The following is a 23,523-nucleotide window of genomic DNA, read 5'->3' as shown; positions in this document are numbered from 1 at the left end:
ACTTCTACCTTTGATATTTAAAGCAAGTTCATCTCTCAGACCAGTTGACGACTTTCTCTTGCCCATTCCTTTCATTTTGGCATCCATTACTTGTTTACTGACAGGTACCAGGTCTCTAGATATCTGACCATCATCTTCACCGGTTGCTAACCAACGCTGACATGGAAAATAATATCTGAAACAGAAAGTTGGTTGAGAATCAAATATCATTCACAATTTGTTTTTATTCTGCTGAATTAATCGCATTTCCTAAACATTGTTGTATTTTATTATTAAATTATGAATGAATTATATATTATATCTTATTAATTATGAATTAATTATAGATATTTTATTAATTATGAATGAATTATATATTATATCTTATTAATTATGAATGAATTATAGATATTTTTTTATTAATTATGAATGAATTATAGAGTATATCTTATTAATTATGAATTAATTAGATTATATCTTAATACTAATTATGAATGAATTATAGATTATATTTTATTAATTATGAATGAATTATAGAGTATATCATATTAATTATGAATTAATTAGATTATATCTTAATACTAATTATGAATTAATTATAGATTATATTTTATTAATTATGAATGAATTATAGAGTATATCATATTAATTATGAATTAATTAGATTATATCTTAATACTAATTATGAATTAATTATAGATTATATTTTATTAATTATGAATGAATTATATAGTATATCTTATTAATTATGAATTAATTAGATTATATCTTAATACTAATTATGAATTAATTATAGAGTATATCTTCATACTAATTATGAATTATAGATTATATCTTAATACTAATTATGAATTAATTATAAATTATATCTTAATACTAATTATGAATTAATTATAGATTATATCTTAATACTAATTATGATGAATTAATTATGGATATTTTAATACTAATTATGATGAATTCATTATAGATTATATTTTATTACTAATAACAAATGATGGCTAACAAGCAGAATGAGACATATCACAATATTAATATCAAAACTCACTTTATGTCTGTTAACCATTGGCCCTTACCTCTCTTTATTCCGTTGGTCTTCAATTTCAATTCTATCTAGGAACCATGCCGATCCAAGCATTGAGTTGTCATGTCTGATCTTGACTTTCCTCAAAACTCCAAGGCCAACGGCATTAAGTTTAAAAATATCCTCCTGTAATTTAAAGCAAGTTAAGAATCAACCACTCAATATTAACTTGAAATTATTTTACCATTATTTTACCTCTATAGAATGTATTAAAGTACTTGGGGGGGGGGGGGGGGGGGAGGTATCAATTTGTAGTTTACTCATTCTTACTATATCATCTATAACTTTTGAAATGTTGAAAGATAATTATATAATAATCAGAATTCTATTGTGTTATGAAGAATAATTGTTTTTGTGTGAAGATTTTTGAAACTGCAATCAATTGGAAAAGGGTGTGCCATGCTTTATAAATCAAGTATTTATACTTTGACATGCATATATATTAAGAAACAACACTTTGTCATTTAATATGCGGTGATGATTCCACGTTAAGGAGGACAGTACAAATGAAGATATGAAATCAAAGATAAGGAAATGACATGTACACACAAGACATTGAGAAACAGACACAAGAGACAAACAGACAGACAAAGAAATAAACACAATAATCATGTGACAGATTTGCACTTTTACTTAAAAACAAAGATACTTACATTGTTTCTTTCAAACTTATTTGTATTTGTTTCTGATTCTTTGAGTTCTCTTTCCCCTGTGTCACCATTCTCACCAAAGATATTACAGAAGACATTAGAATCGGTACCAGCACCAGACACATCTCCAGTGTACACATGTACAATGTAATCATTGTCTGTCAACAATAAAATAACCAAATATTGTATGATATTACACTAGCAGTCTTGATCCATTGATTCACTTGTTTTCCAGTTTCACTTATTTTAGAACAGAAACATTTCATAAATCATACAAATATTGTAATAAGTCATTTAATGAAGTACAAGTTAAAACAGCTGATTTCAGCCAGGGCTTATTGTAATAAGTCATTTAATGTAGTACAAGTTAATACAGCTGATTTCAGCCAGGGATTATTGTAATAAGTCATTTAATGAAGTACAAGTTAATACAGCTGATTTCAGCCAGGGCTTATTGTAATATGTCATTTAATGAAGTACAAGTTAATACAGCTGATTTCAGCCAGGGCTTATTGTAATAAGTCTTTTAATGAAGTACAAGTTAATACAGCTGATTTCAGCCAGGGCTTATTGTAATAAGTCTTTTAATGAAGTACAAGTTAATACAGCTGATTTCAGCCAGGGCTTATTGTAATATGTCATTTAATGAAGTACAAGTTAATACAGCTGATTTCAGCCAGGGATTATTGTAATAAGTCATGTAATGAAGTACAAGTTAATACAGCTGATTTCAGCCAGGGCTTATTGTAATAAGTCTTTTAATGAAGTACAAGTTAATACAGCTGATTTCAGCCAGGGCTTATTGTAATAAGTCTTTTAATGAAGTACAAGTTAATACAGCTGATTTCAGCCATGACTTATTGTAATAAGTCATTTAATGAAGTACAAGTTAATACAGCTGATTTCAGCCAGGGATTATTGTAATAAGTCATTTAATGAAGTACAAGTTAATACAGCTGATTTCAGCCAGGGATTATTGTAATAAGTCATTTAATGAAGTACAAGTTAATACAGCTGATTTCAGCCAGGACTTATTGTAATAAGTCATTTAATGAAGTACAAGTTAATACAGCTGATTTCAGCCAGGGCTTATTGTAATAAGTCATTTAATGAAGTACAAGTTAATACAGCTGATTTCAGCCAGGGCTTATTGTAATAAGTCATTTAATGAAGTACAAGTTAATACAGCTGATTTCAGCCAGAGCTTATTGTAATAAGTCATTTAATGAAGTACAAGTTAATACAGCTGATTTCAGCCAGGGATTATTGTAATATGTCATTTAATGAAGTACAAGTTAATACAGCTGATTTCAGCCAGGGATTATTGTAATAAGTCATGTAATGAAGTACAAGTTAATACAGCTGATTTCAGCCAGGGCTTATTGTAATAAGTCTTTTAATGAAGTACAAGTTAATACAGCTGATTTCAGCCAGGGCTTATTGTAATAAGTCTTTTAATGAAGTACAAGTTAATACAGCTGATTTCAGCCAGGGCTTATTGTAATAAGTCTTTTAATGAAGTACAAGTTAATACAGCTGATTTCAGCCAGGGATTATTGTAATAAGTCATTTAATGAAGTACAAGTTAATACAGCTGATTTCAGCCAGGGCTTATTGTAATAAGTCATGTAATGAAGTACAAGTTAATACAGCTGATTTCAGCCAGGGCTTATTGTAATAAGTCTTTTAATGAAGTACAAGTTAATACAGCTGATTTCAGCCAGGGATTATTGTAATAAGTCTTTTAATGAAGTACAAGTTAATACAGCTGATTTCAGCCAGGACTTATTGTAATAAGTCATTTAATGAAGTACAAGTTAATACAGCTGATTTCAGCCAGGGATTATTGTAATAAGTCTTTTAATGAAGTACAAGTTAATACAGCTGATTTCAGCCAGGACTTATTGTAATAAGTCATTTAATGAAGTACAAGTTAATACAGCTGATTTCAGCCAGGGCTTATTGTAATAAGTCTTTTAATGAAGTACAAGTTAATACAGCTGATTTCAGCCAGAGCTTATTGTAATAAGTCATTTAATGAAGTACAAGTTAATACAGCTGATTTCAGCCAGAGCTTATTGTAATAAGTCATTTAATGAAGTACAAGTTAATACAGCTGATTTCAGCCATGACTTATTGTAATAAGTCATTTAATGAAGTACAAGTTAATACAGCTGATTTCAGCCAGGGATTATTGTAATAAGTCTTTTAATGAAGTACAAGTTAATACAGCTGATTTCAGCCAGGGCTTATTGTAATATGTCATTTAATGAAGTACAAGTTAATACAGCTGATTTCAGCCAGGGATTATTGTAATATGTCATTTAATGAAGTACAAGTTAATACAGCTGATTTCAGCCAGGGCTTATTGTAATAGGTCATTTAATGAAGTACAAGTTAATACAGCTGATTTCAGCCAGGACTTATTGTAATAAGTCATTTAATGAAGTACAAGTTAATACAGCTGATTTCAGCCAGGGATTATTGTAATAAGTCTTTTAATGAAGTACAAGTTAATACAGCTGATTTCAGCCAGGGATTATTGTAATAAGTCATTTAATGAAGTACAAGTTAATACAGCTGATTTCAGCCAGGGATTATTGTAATATGTCATTTAATGAAGTACAAGTTAATACAGCTGATTTCAGCCAGGGATTATTGTAATAAGTCATTTAATGAAGTACAAGTTAATACAGCTGATTTCAGCCAGGACTTATTGTAATAAGTCATTTAATGAAGTACAAGTTAATACAGCTGATTTCAGCCAGGGCTTATTGTAATATGTCATTTAATGAAGTACAAGTTAATACAGCTGATTTCAGCCAGGGCTTATTGTAATAAGTCATTTAATGAAGTACAAGTTAATACAGCTGATTTCAGCCAGGGATTATTGTAATAAGTCTTTTAATGAAGTACAAGTTAATACAGCTGATTTCAGCCAGGGCTTATTGTAATATGTCATTTAATGAAGTACAAGTTAATACAGCTGATTTCAGCCAGGACTTATTGTCAATATATAATCTTTATACTAGTATTGAAATTTTAATATTCATCTTGTTTTTTTAATGTTTGAATGTTATGCTACCATTCTTGCTATTAAAAGGCCTAATAAACAAAATTGTGTGGTTCCGATTACATTCAATTTTAGAATAGGTGGGGTAGGTAGGTAGATATATTATCAAAGCCGAAACTATCAAGTGACCAAATTAATTTACTATCTCTAGAGGGCGCTAGTACTGAAAGGGCTTCTACTCTATAATGCAAGCATTGAATAGTTATGTGTTTCAATTAGAATCCATCTCTACGAGAAAGTCTGCTGAAGTAGGAATTCTACTCATTTGAAGAATTGAAAGAGTTCCATTGATTGGAAACATTACATAACTATACTTTCTTATATAATAACATAATTACAGTTAACAGGTGTCAATGTGTCTATCCAATCAAAACAAACTTTGCAAAAAGCTTTTATCACTTGATAGAATTATACTGTAATGATTCATAACAAATGGTCACACTCAAAAAGTTGACTCACATGCCAAGCCGCGTCCTTTGATTGGTTTACCATTTTCATCTGTGGGTAGAAGTTCACGTACAATCTGTCCATCATCTTCATCCTTAGCAAACCATCTATCACAGACAAAGAACACCTTGTTAGTTTCTTGCAGCTCATCTTCCTCTCCTTCATCAATGTCTCCTAATGATCTCTTCCTTGTAAGACTTGAGAAACTGTCTTCCAAATCTCGCGATCTCCTCTTTGTCAGACTTTTCTTTCTCTTGAGTTTAGTCTTTGGTGGGAACCTTTCAATGATAATTCTGTCTAAATGCCAGCCAGCTGATCGTCCTTTGTTATCATGTCCTATCCTTAGCTTAGTCAATGGTCCAACATCTTCAGCCTCAATCTGTAAGAATAACAAGTCATTGAGAATGACATAGGCCCCGCTATGATTGGGTTTTATGGAATTATCACTACTCTGATCACGCAACAACACTTGTGAACCTAAATCAAACAGACTTAGATATGTTGTGTCTGCTTGTTGGACATGGAACATGCCTACAACAATAAAGGATTGGTTGGGTATGGGGGATTGTATCACGACGAAAATGGATATGCACATGTATGTCATGGAACACTGTCCTAATACCAACTTTGAATGAGATCTGTTCAAGCATGTCTGAGTTATGGCTTTGGACATAGAAAAATCGCAAACAAAATGGCTGCCAGGCATCAATCACAATCACTAATGTGAGTAAAATCTAATTAATAAATAAATATCAGATGTGAATAAATCAAATCAATCCTTCTCCATCACATTTTAATCAACTTGTCATAATCACATGATTAGTGTCACTTTGACCTTCACCTTTGAACTTTACTTACCTTGAATTTATCACTCATTCCTCTTTCAAAGTTATCAGTCCTATTATCTAGAGTGAATTCTTCTGTCTTTCCCTTGGTGCCATACATACGGAATACAACATTGGCATCAGTTCCAGCACCTAGGATATCACTAGTTTTAATGGTTACTTCATAGGGTATCCCTGTAAACATACAAAGTAGGTAATGGTTACTTTATAAGGTAACTATACTAAAACTTATTTAGTGTGGTATAAGTATACTACAACTTACTTGGTGTGGTATAAGTATACTAAAACTTACTTGGTGTGGTATAAGTATACTACAACTTACTTGGTGTGGTATAAGTATACTACAACTTACTTGGTGTGGTATAAGTATACTAAAACTTACTTGGTGTGGTATAAGTATACTACAACTTACTTGGTGTGGTATAAGTATACTACAACTTACTTTGTGTGGTATAAGTATACTACAACTTACTTGGTGTGGTATAAGTATAGAACTTACTTGGTGTGGTATAAGTATACTTAAAACTTACTTGGTGTGGTATAAGTACACTACAACTTACTTGGTGTGGTATAAGTATACTAAAACTTACTTGGTGTGGTATAAGTATACTAAAACTTACTTGGTGTGGTACACTAAAACTTACTTGGTGTGGTATAAGTATACTAAAACTTACTTGGTGTGGTATAAATATACTAAAACTTACTTGGTGTGGTATAAGTATACTAAAACTTACTTGGTGTGGTATAAGTATACTAAAACTTACTTGGTGTGGTACACTAAAACTTACTTGGTGTGGTATAAGTACACTAAAACTTACTTGGTGTGGTATAAGTATACTTAAAACTTACTTGGTGTGGTATAAGTACACTACAACTTACTTGGTGTGGTATAAGTATACTACAACTTACTTGGTGTGGTATAAGTATACTACAACTTACTTGGTGTGGTATAAGTATACTACAACTTACTTGGTGTGGTATAAGTATACTACAACTTACTTGGTGTGGTATAAGTATACTAAAACTTACTTGGTGTGGTATAAGTATACTACAACTTACTTGGTGTGGTATAAGTATACTAAAACTTACTTGGTGTAGTATAAGTATACTAAAACTTACTTGGTGTGGTATAAGTATACTAAAACTTACTTTGTGTGGTATAAGTATACTAAAACTTACTTAGTGTGGTATAAGTATACTACAACTTACTTGGTGTGGTATAAGTATACTACAACTTACTTGGTGTGGTATAAGTATACTACAACTTACTTGGTGTGGTATAAGTATACTAAAACTTACTTGGTGTGGTATAAGTATACTAAAACTTACTTGGTGTGGTATAAGTATACTAAAACTTACTTGGTGTGGTATAAGTATACTAAAACTTACTTAGTGTGGTATAAGTATACTAAAACTTACTTGGTGTGGTATAAGTATACTGAAACTTACTTGGTGTGGTATAAGCATACTAAAACTTACTTGGTGTGGTATAAGTATACTGAAACTTACTTGGTATGGTATAAGTATACTGAAACTTACTTGGTGTGGTATAAGCATACTAAAACTTACTTGGTGTGGTATAAGTATACTGAAACTTACTTGGTATGGTATAAGTATACTGAAACTTACTTGGTATGGTATAACTATACTAAAACTTACTTAGTGTGGTATAAGTACACTAAAACTTACTTGGTGTGGTATAAGTATACTAAAACTTACTTGGTGTGGTATAAGTATACTAAAACTTACTTGGTGTGGTATAAGTATACTAAAACTTACTTGGTGTGGTATAAGTATACTACAACTTACTTGGTGTGGTATAAGTATACTAAAACTTACTTGGTGTGGTATAAGTATACTAAAACTTACTTGGTGTGGTATAAGTATACTAAAACTTACTTGGTGTGGTATAAATATACTAAAACTTACTTGGTGTGGTATAAGTATACTAAAACTTACTTGGTGTGGTATAAGTATACTAAAACTTACTTGGTGTGGTATAAGTATACTAAAACTTACTTGGTGTGGTATAAGTATACTAAAACTTACTTAGTGTGGTATAAGTATACTACAACTTACTTTGTGTGGTATAAGTATACTAAAACTTACTTAGTGTGGTATAAGTATACTACAACTTACTTGGTGTGGTATAAATATACTAAAACTTACTTGGTGTGGTATAAGCATACTAAAACTTACTTGGTGTGGTATAAGTATACTAAAACTTACTTGGTGTGGTATAAGTATACTAAAACTTACTTGGTGTGGTATACTAAAACTTACTTGGTGTGGACTTTTTGAAATCTGATGGTTGTAATTCAACTTCAATTTCACCATCACCTTCATCTTCAGCTAACCACCGATGACAAGCAAATATATAGTTTTCACCTCTAGATGGTACATCAATCTCTACATTGTCTAGGAACCAACCTGCACCTGGCTTGCTACCATCATGACCAATCTTAATGTAGTCAATCTGAAAAATAACATAAAGACAATGTGTTTACTATGAAATAAGGTTTCTAAGTAAAAAAATAAGTGAAATGGCAATTACTCACTTTCTTACACCATCCTATCTTAGTACTAGACCTTGATTGACAGACTTTCTTACACCATCCTATCTTATTACTCGGCCTTGATTGACAGACTTTCTTACACCATCCTATCTTAGTACTAGACCTTGATTGACAGACTTTCTTACACCATCCTATCTTAGTACTAGGCCTTGATTGACAGACTTTCTTACACCATCCTATCTTAGTACTAGGCCTTGATTGACAGACTTTCTTACACCATCCTATCTTAGTACTAGGCCTTGATTGACAGACTTTCTTACACCATCCTATCTTAGTACTAGGCCTTGATTGACAGACTTTCTTACACCATCCTGTCTTAGTACTAGGCCTTGACTGACAGACTTTCTTACACCATCCTATCTTAGTACTAGGCCTTGATTGACAGACTTTCTTACACCATCCTATCTTAGTACTAGGCCTTGATTGACAGACTTTCTTACACCATCCTATCTTAGTACTAGACCTTGATTGACAGACTTTCTTACACCATCCTATCTTAGTACTAGGCCTTGATTGACAGACTTTCTTACACCATCCTATCTTAGTACTAGGCCTTGATTGACAGACTTTCTTACACCATCCTATCTTAGTACTAGGCCTTGATTGACAGACTTTCTTACACCATCCTATCTTAGTACTAGGCCTTGATTGACAGACTTTCTTACACCATCCTATCTTAGTACTAGACCTTGATTGACAGACTTTCTTACACCATCACTAGTTTACACTCCAATCTTACCTTTCCAATATCACTAGTTTACACTCCAATCATACCTTTCCAATATCACTAGTTTACACTCCAATCTTACCTTTCCAATATCACTAGTTTACACTCCAATCTTACCTTTCCAATATCACTAGTTTACACTCCAATCATACCTTTCCAATATCACTAGTTTACACTCCAATCTTACCTTTCCAATATCACTAGTTTACACTCCAATCTTACCTTTCCAATATCACTAGCTTACAATCCAATCATACCTTTCCAATATCACTAGTTTACACTCCAATCTTACCTTTCCAATATCACTAGTTTACACTCCAATCATACCTTTCCAATATCACTAGTTTACACTCCAATCTTACCTTTCCAATATCACTAGTTTACACTCCAATCATACCTTTCCAATATCACTAGTTTACACTCCAATCTTACCTTTCCAATATCACTAGTTTACACTCCAATCTTACCTTTCCAATATCACTAGTTTACACTCCAATCTTACCTTTCCAATATCACTAGTTTACAATCCAATCTTACCTTTCCAATATCACTAGTTTACAATCCAATCTTACCTTTCCAATATCACTAGTTTACACTCCAATCTTACCTTTCCAATATCACTAGTTTACACTCCAATCTTACCTTTCCAATATCACTAGTTTACACTCCAATCTTACCTTTCCAATATCACTAGCTTCTAGTATGAATTTATCTTTTCTTCCCTTTTCAAATTTATTTTTGGTATTTTCAGATTGCTTGAGTGGTACTTGACCAGAGTCACCATTCTCACCAAACATCTTAATGTACACATTAGCATCAGTTCCTGCTCCTTTCTCCTCACCAGTCTTTACTGTCACATGATATGAGGTTGCTAGGGAAACACAAAGTCACCAATTACTTGTAGTCACATGATGGAAACACAAAATGGTCCAGTAATTGAAATGCTATATAAAAGTGATGTGAATCTATACTATTATTATAATGAGACACTAGCGCCCTCAAACACAAGAGTCTTGTGCCTTTGTTTCAAGAAGCTGTTTTGTTTGAAAAGATTGCAGCCACACATAAACACATCTTACTTGTATCAAGTGAATATAAAATTGTACAATTCTATGACAATAGAGAGAAAAAAACATAACAGTATAGTATACACATCTAAAACTAATAAACTATCTGGAATAAAATACAGTATTGCTATGGGATAAAATACAGTATTGCTATGGTATAAAATACAGTATTGCTATGGGATAAAATACAGTATTGCTATGGGATAAAATACAGTATTGCTATGGGATAAAATACAGTATTGCTATGGGATAAAATACAGTATTGCTATGGTATAAAATACAGTATTGCTATGGGATAAAATACAGTATTGCTATGGGATAAAATACAGTATTGCTATGGGATAAAATACAGTATTGCTATGGGATAAAATACAGTATTGCTATGGTATAAAATACAGTATTGCTATGGGATAAAATACAGTATTGCTATGGGATAAAATACAGTATTGCTATGGGATAAAATACAGTATTGCTATGGGATAAAATACAGTATTGCTATGGGATAAAATACAGTATTGCTATGGGATAAAATACAGTATTGCTATGGGATAAAATACAGTATTGCTATGGGATAAAATACAGTATTGCTATGGGATAAAATACAGTATTGCTATGGGATAAAATACAGTATTGCTATGGTATAAAATACAGTATTGCTATGGGATAAAATACAGTATTGCTATGGGATAAAATACAGTATTGCTATGGGATAAAATACAGTATTGCTATGGAATAAAATACAGTATTGCTATGGGATAAAATACAGTATTGCTATGGGATAAAATACAGTATGCTATGGGATAAAATACAGTATTGCTATGGGATAAAATACAGTATTGCTATGGGATAAAATACAGTATTGCTATGGGATAAAATACAGTATTGCTATGGGATAAAATAAAGTATTGCTATGGGATAAAATACAGTATTGCTATGGGATAAAATACAGTATTGCTATGGGATAAAATACAGTATTGCTATGGGATAAAATACAGTATTGCTATGGGATAAAATACAGTATTGCTATGGGATAAAATAAAGTATTGCTATGGGATAAAATAAAGTATTGCTATGGGATAAAATACAGTATTGCTATGGGATAAAATACAGTATTGCTATGGGATAAAATAAAGTATTGCTATGGGATAAAATACAGTATTGCTATGGGATAAAATACAGTATTGCTATGGGATAAAATACAGTATTGCTATGGGATAAAATACAGTATTGCTATGGGATAAAATACAGTATTGCTATGGAATAAAATACAGTATTGCTATGGGATAAAATACAGTATTGCTATGGGATAAAATACAGTATTGCTATGGGATAAAATACAGTATTGCTATGGGATAAAATACAGTATTGCTATGGGATAAAATACAGTATTGCTATGGGATAAAATACAGTATTGCTATGGTATAAAATACAGTATTGCTATGTTGTCATTTCATTTACAAATGTATATAATGATTGAGTGCTACAGTTAATTTGAGATAAAGGCAAACAGAAAATGAGAGACAATGTTAAATCTGAACTCACTTGACAAAAGCTGTGACACTCCTTCCGGTACAAGTTCTCTAACGATTAGACCATCATCTTCATCTCTGTCTAACCACCTACAGAACAAAATTACAGAACAATTTTGGAATTATTGAGAGAAATACTGATTTTTCAGTTATTTCGTGAACCATATTTGACCCCGAGGTCGTAAATTTCAGCCCAGTTTTTTGCCCATTTGTTTTTTCACTCAAAATTTACAAATCTTACCAATTAGATGGATTTTTGTGTATTTTAAATGGCTATGGTTAGAAATAGACAAGGTCTGTTCAAGATTTTCAGTAGAAACCAGGTGATTTGACTCAAGTCGAAGGTGACCATTTGACAAGTGATGTGAAAAGGCAAACAGGCGAGCTTCTCAGAACTTGCCATATTGGCAACACTGACCAGAATGTGACACAAATGACCCATGACCTCAACATGATATACATGTAAATGACCTATGACCTTAACATGATATACATGTAAATGACCTATGACCTTAACATGATATACATGTAAATGACCCATGACCTTAACATGATATACATGTAAATGACCCATGACCTCAACATGATATACATGTAAATGACCTATGACCTTAACATGATATACATGTAAATGACCTATGACCTTAACATGATATACATGTAAATGACCTATGACCTTCTTACCTTTTGCAAGGGAACACAATTTTTGTTTCAGGTTTATTGACTTCATGAACCTCTACTTTCTCCAAGTACCAGCCAGAACCTGCCCAGCTTCCATCGTGTCCAATCTTTAGTCTACGAATCTTTTTCAATGTGACAGCCTCCATTTCAAATTCATCTGCCTAATAGTAAAACATCAAATGAATAGTGACAGTTGAATTTGTTGTAGTTACAATATATAGTCACCCCATCCCATAATCTTTCAGACAAGCTCAAGTCTTTCTAGACACTCCTCCATTACATGACAAGTTGTAAAAACCTAAGGACATGTACTAATAACATAACAGAACAGAACATAACATAACATAACATAACATAACATAACATAACATAACATAACAGTGTCCAAGTTGAACATTCTAAATAAGCTGTGAGTAGGACAAAATTGAAAAATGAGAGAGAGAGAGAGAGAGAGAGAGAGAGAGAGAGAGAGAGAGAGAGAGAGAGAGAGAGAGAGAGAGAGAGAGAGAGAGAGAGAGAGAGAGAGAGAGAGAGAGAGAGAGAGAGAGAGAGAGAGAGAGAGAGAGAGAGAGAGAGAGAGAGAGAGAGAGAGAGAGAGAGAGAGGGGGGGGAAAGAAAGAGAGACAGACATACAGACAGACACAGAGACAGACAGACAGACAGACAGAGACAGACAGACAGACAGAGACAGAAAGACAGAGACAGACATACAGACAGACTGACAGAGACAGACAGACAGACAGAAAGTGAAAGAGAGATAGAGAGAGATAGAGAGAGAGGGAGACAGACAGACAGACAGACAGACAGACAGACAGAGGGGGAGGGAGAGAGTGAGGGAGAGAGCCAGAGAGAGAGACACAGACACAGACACACAGAGAGAAAGACAGACAGACAGACAGACAGACACAGAGAGAAAGAAAGACAGATAGTCAGAAAGAAACAGACACAGACAGACACAGACACAGGCAGAAAGACAGACAAAAAATAGATGAAACTAAACACAAAATATAACATTGTTATTAGTCAACACTATTATTACTTCAGTTAGTTCTTCTCAAATTATTATGATATTATCATAACACATTTAATACAAATTTTTAGCAGCATGCAAACATGACAACACCTAATGTGATAGTTGCAGCATATACTTACACCATCCCTTTCAAAGATACTTATAGGCTGTTATACCATGTAAACGAAAGCAATGTGAGGGTAGAATTATGAAAAAAGTACATAAATAAATGAGACACCAGGCAGAGAGAGATATAAATAAACAATGAGTGGCATAGCTAACATCAATGTTATTGACAGTGTTATAGGTTGCTAAAACACAGTTCTTTATTTTGCAGTTTGATAAGTACCTTTCCGTTTTATGATGAAAGTATGGAAGCAATGAAAAGGCATTTTCAAATGCATAAATTACTTTGTAAATTCGCAACAGATTATTACAAAAGACAAAAATAGTTAAGTAGCCTTGTACATTTCACACAGATATGTCATTGGTAGAAATTCATGTTTGATAAACAGAGCAATGTGTTATAAAAGATAAAAGTGCTGATAAATGCCATTAAACTGAATGAACGCTGATATAATTGATAACTTCACAAAACACACAATCAGTCAGTCAGTCAGTCAGTCAGTCAGTCAGTCAGTCAGTCAGTCAGTCAGTCACAACAAAATCATAACTACATATAGGAAACAATTTGACAGTATAATCTATCACCATGTATTACTAGATGACAGTATAATCTATCACCATGTATTACTAGATGACAGTATAATCTATCACCATGTATTACTAGATGACAGTATAATCTATCACCATGTATTACTAGATGACAGTATAATCTATCACCATGTATTACTAGATGACAGTATAATCTATCACCATGTATTACTAGATGACAGTATAATCTATCACCATGTATTACTAGATGACAGTATAATCTATCACCATGTATTACTAGATGACAGTATAATCTATCACCATGTATTACTAGATGACAGTATAATCTATCACCATGTATTACTAGATGACAGTATAACCTATCACCATGTATTACTAGATGACAGTATAATCTATCACCATGTATTACTAGATGACAGTATAATCTATCACCATGTATTACTAATTGACAGTATAATCTATCACCATGTATTACTAGATGACAGTATAATCTATCACCATGTATTACTAGATGACAGTATAATCTATCACCATGTATTACTAGATGACAGTATAATCTATCACCATGTGTTACTAGATGACAGTATAATCTATCACCATGTATTACTAGATGACAGTATAATCTATCACCATGTATTACTAGATGACAGTATAATCTATCACCATGTATTACTAGATGACAGTATAATCTATCACCATGTATTACTAGATGACAGTATAATCTATCACCATGTATTACTAGATGACAGTATAATCTATCACCATGTATTACTAGATGACAGTATAACCTATCACCATGTATTACTAGATGACAGTATAACCTATCACCATGTATTACTAGATGACAGTATAATCTATCACCATGTATTACTAGATGACAGTATAATCTATCACCATGTATTACTAGATGACAGTATAACCTATCACCATGTATTACTAGATGACAGTATAATCTATCACCATGTATTACTAGATGACAGTATAATCTATCACCATGTATTACTAGATGACAGTATAATCTATCACCATGTATTACTAGATGACAGTATAATCTATCACCATGTATTACTAGATGACAGTATAACCTATCACCATGTATTACTAGATGACAGTATAATCTATCACCATGTATTACTAGATGACAGTATAATCTATCACCATGTATTACTAGATGACAGTATAATCTATCACCATGTATTACTAGATGACAGTATAATCTATCACCATGTATTACTAGATGACAGTATAATCTATCACCATGTATTACTTGATGACAGTATAATCTATCACCATGTATTACTAGTATGATAGATGACTGCCATGTATGTTACTGTAGACAGTGATAGACATGTAGTACATATATTATTTGAGTGCAATAAAAAAACTAACAAAATTTAATGTCTATACTTACAGAATTCCTTTCAAATTTATTGACTTTACTTGTCTTTGAGTTGTATAGAGGGCGCTCTCCGGTATCACCTTGGTCACCATACAGAACACAGAATACATTAGCATCTGTTCCAGCACTAAATTTATCACCTGTGTACACTGCCACATTGTATTTTACAACTGAACAAAAATCAAAAAAGTGGATTTAGGGACTTTTGTGATTTAGTGGCAATGTATATTCATGTATTGAAATGCATATTACACAAATTTGAAACTGAAACAAAATATTCATTAACTTTACAGGAGAAGATTTACTCACTTGTTACATCAGACAGACAGACAGACAGACAGACAGACAGACAGACAGACAGACAGACAGACAGACAGACAGACAGACAGACAGACAGACGCACGCACGCACGCACGCACGCACGCACACACACACACACACACACACACACCCACACACACACACACACACACACACACACACACACACACACACATACATACATGCATGCATGCATACATACATACATACATACATACATACATACATACATACATACATACAAAAACAATTAAATGACTAAGAATAGTATATTAACACAGAGACAAATAGATGTATGTTCATTACAACATATCATTTAGCAATCACATACTACTACCATACTAACAACTAGCAATCACATGCTAATTTAATATTTGCCTACGATTACGATAGTATGTGATTATAGATTGACTGTTTTCGGAGATGTCATCATGGGTTTTGGATATAGAACAAGTTTAATCAATCATAAAACAGCCTTAACCGACATTTTCAAAAAAGCATGTAAGGAAAATTGTAGGAAAATCAAAAAATTACATTTGAACCTGACTTGAGATCATATGTACATAATACATTGAAGCCATTTAGTCAAGCATCTAAAATGCTCAAATATCTTGACGTCTGACCCTCCTACTATACATTGTATTAATGCAGCCATTGTGGCATACATATTACTCAGGAAGTCATCGTAGAGGGCGCATTGGACTCAATTAAAAGTTTATGGCTGTGTTAACTGCCTATATACATGCCCAGTGCGTTTATGGCTGTGTTAACTGCCTATATACATGCCCAGTGCGTTTATGGCTGTGTTAACTGCCTATGTACATGCCCAGTGCGTTTATGGCTGTGTTAACTGCCTATGTACATGCCCAGTGTGTTTATGGCTGTGTTAACTGCCTATGTACATGCCCAGTGTGTTTATGGCTGTGTTAACTGCCTATGTACATGCCCAGTGTGTTTATGGCTGTGTTAACTGCCAATGAACATGCCCAGTGCGTTTATGGCTGTGTTAACTGCCTATGTACATGCCCAGTGCATTTATGGCTGTGTTAACTGCCTATGTACATGCCCAGTGCATTTATGGCTGTGTTAACTGCCTATGTACATGCCCAGTGTGTTTATGGCTGTGTTAACTGCCTATGTACATGCCCAGTGCATTTATGGCTGTGTTAACTGCCTATGTACATGCCCAGTGCATTTATGGCTGTGTTAACTGCCTATGTACATGCCCAGTGCATTTATGGCTGTGTTAACTGCCTATGTACATGCCCAGTGCGTTTATGGCTGTGTTAACTGCCTATGTACATGCCCAGTGGGTTTATGGCTGTGTTAACTGCCTATGTACATGCCCAGTGTGTTTATGGCTGTGTTAACTGCCTATGTACATGCCCAGTGTGTTTATGGCTGTGTTAACTGCCTATGTACATGCCCAGTGCGTTTATGGCTGTGTTAACTGCCTATGTACACGCCCAGTGTGTTTATGGCTGTGTTAACTGCCTATGTACATGCCCAGTGTGTTTATGGCTGTGTTAACTGCCTATGTACATGCCCAGTGCGTTTATGGCTGTGTTAACTGCCTATGTACATGCCCAGTGTGTTTATGGCTGTGTTAACTGCCTATGTACATGCCCAGTGTGTTTATGGCTGTGTTAACTGCCTATGTACATGCCCAGTGCGTTTATGGCTGTGTTAACTGCCTATGTACATGCCCAGTGCGTTTATGGCTGTATTAACTGCCTATGTACATGCCCAGTGTGTTTATGGCTGTGTTAACTGCCTATGTACATGCCCAGTGCGTTTATGGCTGTGTCGCCTAGTGAGTCCAAATAAATATATATAAGTGGATTTACATAGATTTATTGATAAATTCACCTGATGTCCTAGCCCAGTGGATTTACATAGATTTATTGATAAATTCACCTGATGTCCTAGCCCAGTGGATTTACATAGATTTATTGATAAATTCACCTGGTGTCCTAGCCCAGTGGATTTACATAGATTTATTGATAAATTCACCTGATGTCCTAGCCCTCACAACAACCTTAAGGCCTCTCAATTCCTTACCTGGTTGGGGTTTCTTGATAGTCTCTCCTTCTGCAGGAAGTTCTCTAATAGTTTCACCATCGTCCTCATCTCTAGCAAACCATCTCTCACAGTTAAAAGAGTATCTCTTCTTATTGGACATGTTTTCCAATAAAACCTTTACAGAAATATATTACATGTCTTTACAACATAGTTCATAGTTAGGAATAAAATCTCCCTACATAATATGTCACAAATCATGCAAAGTATTAAATTACAAAAAGTTTCACTGTTGCTATGCCAACATTATAGGATTTATCACTACATGTACAGAATGATTTCATGTCATTCACAAGATATTGTTTGAAAATGTATTTGATTTATGTTTATTTACACCCTACCTGAGTAAGGCCTAGAAAAATAAATTGTGTGGTTCCAATTAAGCTCAATTTCAGAATAGGCGGGGTAGGTAGATATTTTAGTTTATTTTTGTTAATTTTTTTTCCATATGTGAGTGTCTAGTTCAGGTAGTTATGTTTTCCATATGGTGTCTGTGCTATTGGTTTCTTCTCATCAGATGTACAGCCATTACAAATTGGAAGAACAGTTTTATATTGTCTTTTTAAGTTGATGTCAGTTTCCGCATCCACTATTTCTCGTGAGATGTCACAATTTTCAAAATGTTATTATTTTTGGATGAATACGTAAAAAAAAAAAGTTTAGGATCAGCAGTGAAAAACTATGTGGGGGCAGGTACCAGATCCAAACTATGTGGGGTTGGGTATTAAACTGGAACCAAACTATGTGGAGTCGGGTAACTGGAACCAAACTATGTGGGTCGGGTAACTGGAACCAAACTATGTGGGGTCGGGTAACCTAAACCAAACTATGTGGGGTTGGGTAACCTAAACCAAACTATGTGGGGTCGGGTAACTGGAACCAAACTATGTGGGGTCGGGTAACCGGAACCAAATTATTTTTTAGGCCTTATGGGAAATACGACTATAGCAGATGGACTATATGCAAGCTAAGACAGATGGACTATATGCAAGCTAAGACAGATGGACTATATGCAAGCTAAGACAGATGGACTATATGCAAGCTAAGACAGATGGACTATATGCAAGCTAAGACAGATGGACTATATGCAAGCTAACACAGATGGACTATATGCAAGCTAAGACAGATGGACTATATGCAAGCTAACACTGATGGACTATATGCAAGCTAACACTGACACAAACTAAAACTATGATTGTGACATGTGGATATAAGCTGTAAATAGAAATTGATATTCTGATAACAAGTATTTCTCACAGTAGGGTGGTGTTTGTGATAACAAGTATTTCTCACAGTCGGGTGGTGTTTCTGATAACAAATATTTCTCACAGTAGAGTGGTGTTTGTGATAACAAGTATTTCTCACAGTAGAGTGGTGTTTCTGATAACAAGTATTTCTCACAGTAGAGTGGTGTTTCTGATAACAAGTATTTCTCACAGTCGGGTGGTGTTTCTGATAACAAGTATTTCTCACAGTAGGGTGGTGTTTGTGATAACAAATATTTCTGACAGTAGGGTGGTGTTTGTGATAACAAGTATTTCTCACAGTAGAGTGGTGTTTGTGATAACAAGTATTTCTCACAGTAGGGTGGTGTTTGTGATAACAAATATTTCTGACAGTAGGGTGGTGTTTGTGATAACAAATATTTCTCACAATAGGGTGGTGGTTCTGATAACACGTTTTCTTCAATTTGCCTGCATTCAGCTTTATGTAGTGTTTATATTATCTTGATTACAAGTTAATTATATCCACATAACTAAGGCATTGACAATGTGTAATCTATCACATAACTAAGGCATTGACAATGTGTAATCTATCACATGTAATAACAATAGTCTTAGTTTGTGTCTGTCATAGTTTACCTATGGTGCATTTTTTGTGGTAATGATTCAAATAGAGATGATAAAATCAATGTACCTTTTTCAGATACCATCCAGGGAATGTACCAGAGTTGTCATGTCCTATCCTAAGTTTGTATGGTTTACCAATATCAGGTATTTCTATCTTGAAGTCATCCTCCTTACCATTCTCAAAATTATCACTGGCATTATTGAGAATGATCTCATCAGATTTTGATTTGCTGCCATACAGACAAATAGACACTTTGGCATCAGTACCTGCAGCAGTCTTCTCTCCAGTGTAAACACGTACATGCCATACGTTCTCTGAAAATAACAAACACGAATAGAGTTACAAAGATATGTCAACAGCAAACGATTTTCGATATAAAAAATTACAGCATCAGCAGCTGTATGTTTTCACTAATTTGGTTTTTTGCCTATTGATACAACATGAATAAACAAAAAATACAAACAACATTTATGAATAAAATAAGTTCTAGTTCTAGATACTTTAAATAGTCACTGCAGTAGAGTTTAATAATAAATGTGTTTTGATACTAAATCTAACATATTCTAAGAAACTGATTGGCAGATATTCATGTAACATATCCACTGACAAATATTCCACTTACTGCATTTCTTGACTGTCCTGAATGATTCATTCTCTTTCAGTGTTCTTTCAATGCATCCATCTCCTTCATCATCAGCAAACCATTTATTACACATAAAGACTTGAGTTATGCCTGTAGATGCACAGTACACCTCCACCTGGTGAGTAAAAACAAAAGAAACACAGATATCAAACTACAGTGGCAGTATTTATTTTCTTCTCATATGTATCTACCAGGTATATATAATTATTCCACAAAGAGTTTGTATTTTGCATCACAAAAGTTAATGGGTAGGCTTGTATGTCCTATAGAAAATCAAAAATTGGAAATACCGTCAACTTGTGTTCACCTTTTCAAGATGCCATCCAGCCCCAGCTCCTGAGTTATCATGTCCAATGACAAGTTTAGATAGAGGACTAAGTAAAGTAGCACATTCTATGTTACAGATGTCTGTGCGTCCACGTTCAAACTTTCCATCTTGTAGCCAGATTTTACCACTGTTTTCTTCCTTCTGACCATGTCCAGCATACATAACAGCATATACTTTGGCATTGGTACCAGCATGTCTTCTGTCACTAGTTGTAACTCTGATCTCATATGGAATACCTGTGATGTATTCAAATCTTACTAGGTCACATGACACATTATGAAATGAAGTTGACAAAAGATATTCTAGTTTTTTGGAGTCCATTCATCTTCAAATGATATTTCAAAGACATGTTAAATTTAGCATATCATTATTAGGAAATGAAATGCATTAACTAGCCAAATAGGGTTTTCACCACTTCTGTATCATTGATTACAGTTTGTTGCAAAACGTGTGATAATTATACAGTTTACCACAGACAATTTTCACTGTCTTTGATCTTACATAACATTGCACCAACAGTAGCAGTCCCTGTGTTAGGACATTCTTCACATACATTACCTACACTTTCAATTCATTGACATTCTCTAAGACTTAGTGTTAGTGATTGAGAGCAACTCATTTCATAACAATGTGTTTCACCCAATGAAATTACTTGTTTCTCGTAGTGTTTACAATTGAGAACAAATGGAATATTTCATGTTGAACATTTCAACCAATGAAACGATTTGTTTTTATTCACTCAATATACACACCTGGTGTGGCATCACCTATCTTTCCTCCTATCAAAATGTCTCTCTGGATTTGTCCATCGCCTTCCTTTTTGTCAAACCATCTATTGACAATAAATTCAAAGCATCTGTTTTGTTCTGTGTCATCAATGATAACCTGTTATAATGAAAATATAAATGAATAATTAGATAACATTTAATTCTATTGCAAATCATTCCTCTCAAATTCTTGTACACTGAGAGCCCATCTTATGAAAGACTAATAAAAACACACAAAATATACCGTTGAAAATAAAATAAAAAAATCTAATTCATTTATAGTTAATCTAGCCAATGACTAAGTTGAATGTAGCAAATCTAAAACAATGACTAAGCTGAAGGTAGCAAATCTAAAACAATGACTAAGCTGAAGGTAGCAAATATAGTCAATGACTAAGCTGAAGGTAGCAAATATAGTCAATGACTAAGCTGAAGGTAGCAAATATAGTCAATGACTAAGTTGAAGGTAGCAAATATAGTCAATGACTGAGCTGAAGGTAGCAAATCTAGTCAATGACTAAGCTGAAGGTAGCAAATATAGTCAATGACTAAGTTAAAGGTAGCAAATATAGTCAATGACTAAGTTGAAGGTAGTAAATATAGTCAATGACTAAGTTGAAGGTAGTAAATATAGTCAATGACTAAGTTGAAGGTAGCAAATATAGTCAATGACTAAGTTGAAGGTAGCAAATATAGTCAATGACTAAGTTGAAGGTAGTAAATATAGTCAATGACTAAGTTGAAGGTAGCAAATATAGTCAATGACTAAGTTGAAGGTAGTAAATATAGTCAATGACTAAGTTGAAGGTAGTAAATATAGTCAATGACTAAGTTGAAGGTAGCAAATCTAGTAAATGACTAAGTTGAAGGTAGCAAATATAGTCAATGACTAAGTTGAAGGTAGTAAATATAGTCAATGACTAAGTTGAAGGTAGTAAATATAGTCAATGACTAAGTTGAAGGTAGTAAATATAGTCAATGACTAAGTTGAAGGTAGCAAATCTAGTAAATGACTAAGTTGAAGGTAGCCATTAAGGTGATGCACCTCAGTAACCAATCAAAGTTCTTCAATTCTCTCTAATCTTTGACATGTGATTGTTTGTGCCTGGTCCTTTTGAAATAATAATAATAAATAATTTGGCGTTTCACCATCTTGGCATCAAGAAAACAAACAATCTTCTATTTCCTATAGCCTTAACAGAGTTCAACGACCATATTGGATTCAAACATTAAAGAATTTTGATAACATTTTAATCTCGGTAATTTGTATGGAAATCCCTGATGTATCGGTACTATGTATGGAAATCCCTAATGTATCGGTACTATGTATGGAAATCCCTGATGTATCGGTAATATGTATGGAAATCTCTGATGTATCGGTAATTTGTATGGAAATCCCTGATGTATTGGTACTATGTATGGAAACCTCTGATGTATCGGTAATTTGTATGGAAATCCCTAATGTATCGGTAATTTGTATGGAAATCCCTAATGTATCGGTAATTTGTATGGAAATCTCTGATGTATCGGTACTATGTATGGAAACCTCTGATGTATCGGTACTATGTATCGAAATCCCTAATGTATCGGTAATTTGTATGGAAATCCCTAATGTATCGGTAATTTGTATGGAAATCCCTGATGTATCGGTACTATGTATGGAAATCCCTAATGTATCGGTAATATGTATGGAAATCCCTAATGTATCGGTAATTTGTATGGAAATCCCTGATGTATCGGTACTATGTATGGAAATCTCTGATGTATCGGTACTATGTATGGAAATCTCT

At 33.6% G+C, this 23,523-nt stretch overlaps 1 protein-coding gene across 2 annotated transcripts in view; it reads right to left on the bottom strand.

Annotated features, from left to right (window-relative positions):
• Positions 1-23,523, bottom strand: part of LOC144434704 (lipoxygenase homology domain-containing protein 1-like) — a 101,362-nt gene that overhangs the window by 37,992 nt on the left and 39,847 nt on the right. For both annotated transcript variants that reach the window (XR_013480838.1, XM_078123220.1), the window contains exons 12-26: positions 21,719-21,851; positions 20,946-21,202; positions 20,618-20,753; positions 20,062-20,309; positions 18,127-18,262; positions 15,757-15,914; positions 12,662-12,819; positions 11,991-12,067; positions 10,059-10,252; positions 8,362-8,554; positions 6,092-6,252; positions 5,246-5,612; positions 1,717-1,871; positions 1,056-1,189; positions 9-175 (exon numbers count right to left, since the gene is read on the bottom strand). Coding sequence is in view for 1 of the 2 variants with exons in the window: in XM_078123220.1 (XP_077979346.1) it covers positions 9-175; positions 1,056-1,189; positions 1,717-1,871; positions 5,246-5,612; positions 6,092-6,252; positions 8,362-8,554; positions 10,059-10,252; positions 11,991-12,067; positions 12,662-12,819; positions 15,757-15,914; positions 18,127-18,262; positions 20,062-20,309; positions 20,618-20,753; positions 20,946-21,202; positions 21,719-21,851 (2,674 nt within the window). In the remaining variant the exon portion in view is untranslated. The remainder of the gene's footprint in view (positions 1-8; positions 176-1,055; positions 1,190-1,716; positions 1,872-5,245; positions 5,613-6,091; positions 6,253-8,361; positions 8,555-10,058; positions 10,253-11,990; positions 12,068-12,661; positions 12,820-15,756; positions 15,915-18,126; positions 18,263-20,061; positions 20,310-20,617; positions 20,754-20,945; positions 21,203-21,718; positions 21,852-23,523) is intronic.

This window comes from Glandiceps talaboti, chromosome 4 (genome assembly GCF_964340395.1).
Source record: "Glandiceps talaboti chromosome 4, keGlaTala1.1, whole genome shotgun sequence".
Classification (NCBI taxonomy): Eukaryota; Metazoa; Hemichordata; class Enteropneusta; family Spengelidae; genus Glandiceps; species Glandiceps talaboti.
This window is presented reverse-complemented; position numbering and strand designations above follow the sequence as displayed.